The 8,983-nt window shown below is 37.2% G+C and overlaps 1 protein-coding gene across 1 annotated transcript in view; it reads right to left on the bottom strand.

The window, feature by feature from the left end:
* LOC103597074 (receptor-type tyrosine-protein phosphatase delta) overlaps nt 1–8,983 on the bottom strand; it is a gene marked incomplete at its 3' end in the record, with an annotated part of 296,277 nt that overhangs the window by 38,746 nt on the left and 248,548 nt on the right. Inside the window, exon 16 of the mRNA XM_008580873.1 lies at nt 5,475–5,592. Within this exon, the coding sequence (XP_008579095.1) occupies nt 5,475–5,592 (118 nt within the window). The remainder of the gene's footprint in view (nt 1–5,474; nt 5,593–8,983) is intronic.

The following is an 8,983-nucleotide window of genomic DNA, read 5'->3' as shown; positions in this document are numbered from 1 at the left end:
ATCTCATCTAATTTACACATTCTGCACTCATTCTATGCTCCGAGTTGTCATTGTCTCCATGTTTTGTAATTAGAAAATGAAACCCGGAGAGGTAGAAAACTGCCCAAGGTCAGGTGTACGAGTGAGAAAGCTCTAAGACAAACCCAGCTCTGTCTGAATCCACAGCCCAAACATTGACTTCTATGCTGTTATGTTGCTTAAAAGTGTTTTAAAAAGTACAAAATTACGTTGCTTTAACTTACTATGAATCTAATTTGTACTTTTTGTCTAACTTTAACATCCTCATCAGTCATCATCATCAAGTTCTTCATCTGTAAAATGAGAATTATATCAAGTCCTACCTCATATTGTTTTTGTGAATATTAAATGAAGAATTTCATGTAAAAGTCTTAGCATAAGATTTTATATTAGTATTAATCATAATTAAGAAAAATCAGAATGTCAAGCTTTATGTGGGTAGGGACTAGTTTCCTATAAGTAGAGAATTTATTTTTAAGTTAAATAAGCTAGATACGTGAAGAATTCTAATCCACTCATCCAATGCATTATTACATTTGTAAATTTTTTTAATGGAGAGCAATTATTATGGGAATACACAAAGAAGGACATTGATAAACAAAACAGAGCCAGGGATTTCTTTGGGGATGGTCTAAAGATGGTATATGGATAAGAAAGTCTCACCAGAATCCAAACTAAACCAACTTAATAGAAAGAGGAAGAAAGTAGGAAGCGAAAAAAAGCTTACAGTGATGGAAGACAGGTGATGAAAAACAGTATCATGGTGATGTAGATAAAGGCAAAAAGAAAAACACTAGAAACATGATGAGACGATATATAGAATAGGAATCTCAGAGATGATCTGGTTAACATCTTCATTTTATTCAGAAACTTGACACCCAAGTGGGGATGTGCTCTGACCAAAAACACATTCATTATGATATTTCTATCCTTAGGCAGTGGAGCAGTAGTTTTATTTCACATGCTGAGTAGATTCATAGTAACATACAAAATATGGGAAGAACAGTTCCTGTAGATTCAGCTAACCGACAAAGTATGGGAAGAATAGTTCCTGAAGTGTCTAATGGCAATTATACACATTTGTGTTGAAGGCTGGCTCAGGAACCAAACCATTGTTTTTCCGGGAAAAATGCACCCAGGATTTTAGCAACCAACTAACAAACTCTCAGAACACAACCCATTCATAAGTTAGAAACTGCTTCAGTTATTCCACTTACTTTTATTTTAAATACATTTACAATTATTTTAATTTAAAATACCACTTTAAAGTAGATACTGGCAGACATCTTTAATTTCCCTTTATGTATATACAGCATTTATATGATTTGTTCACTACAATGACAGTGATGTGCCAAGATTAAACACTTGAGTCTCTGCTGAGAAAAATCATGGTGAAATAGGGCTTTCAGCAGAGCATATATCCTTCATTAAATTAAACCTAGTTGAAACTGTTTAGTGAAAACACAACTATTAAGTCTTAACATTCTCCAGGGAGCAATAGATTTTATTAAATATTTTTATTAAAACTTTCCAAAATTCTGGCTCCAAAGAACTGCATAATAGTATGTGCACTGTGTGTGTTGTTTCTATAAGATGCATGGAAAGCTAGGATAATAAAATTACTCTTTAATTTCTTATAAACCACAAATATAGATTGCATTCGAATAATATTTGTAAGGTATACATGAATAGAACATTATCTGGTGTTTCACTTTATAATATTGCTCGGATACAAATTTGGAGAAATATAATGGACTGGTAAATTCTAAGAAAAAGCCCCACTGATTTTATGAAAATGTACATCTATTAAACTGTGGGAATCAAAGCTTAGGTCGGAGTAATGTCTTTTGTTTTTTGATGCTGGCATGTTCTTTCCTGCTCTGGGATATAAAGGCTCATGGGCTTGGAATCGTGAGATTAAAGTGTTGTTCTAGAAGTAGGAGCATCAGCTCTGACCTCCCACACTGTGCCAGGAGCATCTCAATCTGCTGTCCACTGCCAGGCCCACAATGGTCATTCCTTCTCTGGCAGAAGTTTAACTAAGCCTGAAAACTATGAGACAAGCAGCCTGGAAGTACTAACGAGCACAAGCAAAGGTTCAGTAAAGAAATGAATGCTGAGGCAGCTAGAGGAAGAACTCCCAGTTTCACCTCAGGAGACTCTGGCCACATGAAGGGATGCCTAAAATCTCAATAGGTGCATGAGTAATAGAAACACTAGATGCAGTGTAAATCGATTCAAGTAAGGGTTCTGGACAGTTGTGATATTTCATCCAAGGAACAACAGGATAAAAAAGGGAAAAGGAATGGGGAGAGTTGTGCATCATTGCATATATGGTTAAAAAGAATTCTCCAAAACTCCAAATATTGGCAATGGAACCTATTCCATTTCTGGCTTCCAGAAACTACATGGGGGAAACCTTTACCGACTATTCACTTTATGCAAACACTTGTACACTAGCACATGGACATTTGAATGGAAACAAAGATGGATACAGCAGGGTCCTCTAATGCATGCATTCTCTGGCTGGGAAAATGAAAAGGTGGAGTAGATGGTGCTGGAAGGGGAGTTGGGATCAGGGCTTCAGTGCCTTAGGGTTATTGCATGGACTACTTTTACAGGCCATAAGAGCAGTTCTTATTCCAGAGGCTAACGGTTCTTCTTATTCTAGAAAAACGAGCTTGAGGATTGGCAAGATGAAAGAGTCTTAAATAATCACTCAGGGGAGTTTGGATGTCATTTTTAGAAGTGTCTTAGTGAACATATTGAAGGAAGCAAAGACAATCTAGGTGCAAATTAAGTTAATAAGCTAACTCTAATTTATATCATGACATGTAAACTCTAGTCTTTTTTCCATTTTCAATTCTTTTTATTCTCTTGTTATAGTCTCCCCTCTTAATCTTTTAGGACTTCAGAAATGGTACATATGTGTGGTTGCCTTTTACCTCTTCTTAGCAATAGCAATCATCGGAGATCAACCAAAGCACTCAGTCTGAATTGTTCTAAATTTAGCCTCAGTTTAACCTGGTACTAAAGCATAATAAACCCTAATTGGCTGAAACTAATTTGGTATTATTTCCAAATTCTCCATGTCATAGTCATCTTTTGATCATCCTTAAACATAGCAGATCAGTATTAGTACTGAAATTCATGTAAAAATATACAGAAATGACAAACCAATGAATTTTCTGGTAGCCTTAAACCTCAAGGCCTCAGGCAGTAGACCAATTACTATGAAACAGAAGAACGGGAGTATTAACAAAGAAACTACAAATATGTCATAATCATTGAAACAGAAAAGCTAACATTTTATTCAAAAGCATCCCTCAGGTTACATCAATCTTACATTGGTTATGTAAATTATGACCAGTACTCTTGTTTCAAAGATGTGATGTTTACAGATTCTAGAAACTATGTATAATAAACAGACATATCCCACAATCAGGAATTTTACTGTTAAAATAAAATTTCATGAGAATTCCTGAATTCTCCATGAAAGCTGTAACTAAATACCCTTATAATTGTGGTTATTAGGAGCTCACATCTGTGACATAAACTTTGTAATTCTTTACAGTCACGTAAATATGAGGATTTTTTTGTAACAGTATACAAAACAAATCAATATGTTCACTAATTTCATAGGATAAGCCATGACTACGGAATGCTTATGCAAAGGAAAACTGGAGCTTTTTTCTCTTAAAGGAATTATAAATATGGATTCTCCCACCTCTGTCCCAAGCTCAGTGGGGAGGTCTTAAGAAAGTAAATGTGCAGGCATCTAAATTATAAGCATTTGCTATCTCAATGTGCAAGTCTCTGTGGATTAAGAAAGATTTGAAATTGTGAACAGAAATTCCAAAGTAAGTCTATATATGAATAAGAACCACCATTCCAAATAATTTTCTGTATGGTGACTAAAAAATGATAAACTGGTCTTACTGACATTAAAATAGACAAAATTATTTCTTTCTCTTGGATTCAAATCCTACACTGTCTCCTCATTATATGACCCCCACCTTATGGGGAATAGGAGTTTCATCCTTCATATAGAACATTTCAGGCTTATTAAACAGTTATAAATGGGGATGAAGAAATGTATTGTCTTCAGTTTGGGATCCAATTTCAGGGGCTTAACCCTGGTTGTCTGTGCTTCAATAGTGGCTGGTTCTGTAGCCAGGTGGTAACCATGCCCCTCCCTGAATATGCAGCTCCTATTCAGCACACCAATTTAGCTTGATACAATGGTAGTCTATAAACTTAAAAAAAAAAAAAAAAAAGCAACCCCAGAAGACTCTGCCTTGAAGGAGTTTTGCCATCTGTAATCCTGCTGCTTGAGGCAGTTCCAGGTGGCAGGATGTGAGCGAGGCAAATCTTATGACATTTAAACAAATTTGGCAGTGAGCATGGCACCCAGGAGGGTGCTCAGCATCACAGCTGTTCTGTGCTTTATGTCTTTACATAGAGGTGTGTTCCTAAAAAGTTGTGTGAGAAGTGATTCGGGAGGAGTAAATCAAATCATAGTTTAAATGTTCCATGGGAGATTGCTGTATAAAGGGATTGGAGGAGAATCCTTTGGTAATTATCCCTTAATTTATTGGTTTTACAATGCCAGGTCTTCCTTCATGCTGGCTTTTCCTAACATGGCTGACCAAAGTAGCTCCAAAGAGCACGGAAGCAGCTTTGTTCTTCAGAAAGGAGCAAATGTATATTATTTAGCTTTCCTGGTTTTCTTCATTCTTTTTTCTTTTTCCTATCTTTTATGGAGTTTTGCTTCTTTAGAATCTGCACAGCAGGGGGTGAGGAGGAGAAATGACCAAAAATCAAACTGTAAGTCATAAACCCAGTTCAAGATGGCAGCTCTTCTAAAGGGGTTTGTTGTCGGAAGAGGTTGAACATGTTGTGGGACCTCCCTGCCCAGATGCCTTCACTTCAGATCTTCATAGGACTCACTCCTCAACATCAGCCAAGTCTCAGCTTAAACATCCTTCCTCTAAGAGATCTTCTTAGCCCCTATGGGGCTCTTGATCCTTAATACATAAATACCTTTACTTTTCATCTTATCACTTCCTGATATTTTATTATACATTCATTTGTTCACTTGTTAATTATACAGTCATGGTCAGAAAATAAATTTTGGGAGGGCAGAGTCTTTTTCTGTTTTGTTCATTGTTGCATCCCCAGTGCTGGGAACAATGTCTGACACAGAGCAGGTGCTCACAAACAGTTGTCAAATGACAGACTGAATAATTTGGACAAAGTATGGACTTGGATTGTTTTCTTCCTCCTGAACTCTTTTTTCTCTTGAACTAAAACACACAAAGTTTTAGTGCGTTTTACACAACCATCCATTTATTTCCTCTGATTTTATCATAATAAAAGCAGGACAGAAACCACACATACCATCTGGAAAGTTAGTATTATTGCTCAAAGCACATACATGGCACAGACATGATTACCTGCCCCAGTGGTGGACACCAATTTGGGCTTGCTGCGAGCACCATCTCCTTTGGTGGTGTAGGCTGTGACTGTGAGGGAGTAGGACGTTTCAGGCTGTAGCCCAGATATGATCATGTCCTGAAATGACATAATAGCATAACACTGATTCAAAACATGCTGTTAATGCCCTGGAGGAAAAACAAGACCATCCATCTTCACTCTGTGCATGCTTGAACATCCCTTGCAGCCATGCTAAGCACTGGAAATTTCATGCCTGGAGCTCATGCTATGGAGATCTGTTTTCATGCTGACGTTGACACAAGACCATCCATCTTCACTCTGTGCATGCTTGAACATCCCTTGCAGCCATGCTAAGCACTAGAAATTTCATGCCTGGAGCTCATGCTATGGAGATCTGTTTTCATGCTGACGTTGACGTGGGGTCATCAGGCATCCTACAAGGCAGTTCTTAGGGGTAGTAGTTAAAAGCACAAAATGTGGAGTGGGACCTCTTGCATTCTTGAATTTAAACCTGCCTGTCATTACTTACTAGGTTGGTAATCCAGGGCAAGTGAGTTTACCTCACTGTGCCTTCATTTCCCATGTGAAAGCTGAAATAATAATAGGACCCCAACATTTATTTACCAAAAGTCTAGTAAGGACCTAAAGCTGTGATGGTTATAAAACCAGATGATTTTTGAACCGTTCCTCCAAATTGGAGGTTACATGGGTCTTTAGATAGAGTGTTGGCTATTAACTTGTTCTAATATTTTCTTTAGAGCTACACATAACACACACAGCCAGAGCAGTATACAAACCCTTTCAGACTTTTAGCACAGCTATGTTTTCAAATTGAATATGGATAAATTTAAGAAAATACACAATGACATTGTCATCCAAACCTAAACTCAATGTGAGTGAGTTGTTAAGTACATGGATTGGATTGTGTGGAATACAGAAGGATTTTTCTGAGCAAGGCTATAATGGGTACCATAGAATTCAATTGTCGAAGCTGATCCTAAATATAACAGCTTTTGACAGTGTACTTTCTCAAAAGAGTAGGAATATCATCATTGTGGAAATTCAAGAATTTCAGATACTATCCTGAAGAGCCATTGGAAATTTTATTCTTCCAGATAAATGAACTATTTGGAAGAGATATTTTATTTTCAAGACCTTGGATTGGTTTCACTAACATGATAGAGGATACAAAAAAAACCCAAGTAAACCAACCAAGAGCAGTATTTAAAATTATTACACTGGCTATTCCAAAAAAATATGATGGGTAAATGCTAGCATTATCACTTCCAAGGTCCCCTTCACATGCCACTGGATTACTGCTGAAAAGCAGGGCAGGCTAGCAGGAAAAAGAAGCAGGTCCCCAAATTGTATGGCAAGAAACGTATGCACTCTGATCCTTATATAAGTTTCTCATTCATATAATTGGGGTTAAACACACATATCCTTCCTTTTTCCCAGTTTGTTATAGGATAACATAAGGAACACAATTTGAAACTGGTCAAGTCCTCAGCAGTGGTATAACCTCAGCTGGATACACCTGTGTCTGCCATGGTCCTATCATCTTCTGAATTACATTTTCTTTCTTTAAGCTGTGAGTGTACTTCCTTGTCATTTCAGTATCCTCTGTGAGGCACTGTGACTGATACCATGGCCATAGTCCTTCACTTTCTTGTCTCCTCCTGTCACAACTATACCTTACTTACATCCTGCCCCTGCCTGTTAAAAGTTGGTATTCCTGAGGTTCACTTACAGTCAGTCACTGATCTACTGGATTTTTCTCTAGTCCTGGAAAAACTGAATTCATTTCTAAACATTGAGTAATTATTTGTGCCTATATCCCAAATGTATCTCCAACCCTGACTTCCCACCTAAGCTCCAGTGGCATAAACATTGTAAATATCTGCTGGACATTTCTCTGTGACTATCCAGTGTGTTACCTCCAGTTCAACTTAGCTAAAACTTAAAAATCATTCCCAGAAGCAGACTCCCACTTCCTTACTTCCTTATTTTAATGAATGGTAACACATCTTTGAACTTATGAGCTGTCTGACCTCTCTCTCCTACTCAAGTGCTTAGTCAGCAAGTTTTTCTCAATTCTTTCTTTAAAATGTTGATCATAGCTGTTCCATTTTCATTTCTGCCTCAACTTTGTTGACTTGATATCACTTCATGACTAAATTAATAACAGAATTCTTTTTACCTGCTTTCCTATTTGCTGTTTTTTTATTCTCTAGTCTATCCACTAAGTCACTGGTTTATAAACTGCAGATTATGATCCATTTAGTAGGTCATGAAACCAATTTAGTCGGTCATGACAAGCATTTTAACAAAAAAAGAAATAGAATAGATGCAAATAAAAAATGTTAGATTTTATCATATATTTAAAGGTAAAGTATGGTTATGTAAACCTTTTATTTTAGTTAAACATACAAGTACATATGGATTGATCGGGTTATGGCATATAATCTATTACTTCCTATGGGTCATGGATAAAGAAGTTTATAAAACACTGCTACCCTGTCAATTCCATGAGAACTGATATCCTGTACAGATTTACCAAGAGTCCCAATGAGAACCCTATGCTTTGGCAATAAATATTTACTCACTGAGTGAAAGAATACCTTCCTGCCAGCCTTCGTCTTATTTGCCTTTTTAGTATTTTTCTCTCTCTCTCCAGTACTAAAGTTAAAGACTGACCAGCTCTTTAGCTAGACCCCTCAAGTTTTCCCAACACTGCATTATAATTTACTTTTTAGCTGTATTTGCCACTAACTTACATGAAGACTTCATTTGTGTCAAATTAACAAACTCACTGTCACCTGACTATGCCACACTTGCACCACCCTCAATGACCACTTCTTGACGCTCAACTTAAAAAAAAAAAAAAACATGTCCCCACCTCCAACTCCACAGCACACACGTATACGCACAGGCACACTTTTCACCTATTCAACCCCCAGTTATCCCTTAAATTCTCAACTGAGCTTTTCAGCATTTCTTCTACCACCCTGGTCTGCTGTCTGAATCCATGGCTCTTACTGACATTGTCACTCATTTACTAACTCATTACACACTGCTGTAGGCTTTCTTTATTTTACAGAATATTCCAGAATTTTATATCTTCCCTAGCCACCTAGACTATAAACACGTGGAAGGCAGGTGTCACATCATGTGTCCCCTGCAGTACCTTATATATAAGTTCATAGTAACTAATGTAAATCATATTAAAAATATTCCTCCCTCAGTGAGATACTTCCTGCTTTTTGGCATGATCCATTCAATTTCACTCAACCCTGTATGGGTACAACAGAGAATAGCCACTTCGGGATAGAGTTAATCAGTGCCAAAGTTATATCTTGTTATCCACTGAAGATGTAACCTAAGAATAGGATTTATGAGCAGTCTGCAACAAACAACTCAACATCTCCAGTCTGTGATGCCTACATTTAAAGCATGCCCCCTCTGACTGCATCACAAGGCAGTTAGTAGCAGCCATCAAAACAAATAC

This window comes from Galeopterus variegatus, unplaced genomic scaffold (assembly GCF_000696425.1).
Source record: "Galeopterus variegatus unplaced genomic scaffold, G_variegatus-3.0.2 Scaffold2184, whole genome shotgun sequence".
NCBI classification, from domain to species: domain Eukaryota; kingdom Metazoa; phylum Chordata; class Mammalia; order Dermoptera; family Cynocephalidae; genus Galeopterus; species Galeopterus variegatus.
This window is presented reverse-complemented; position numbering and strand designations above follow the sequence as displayed.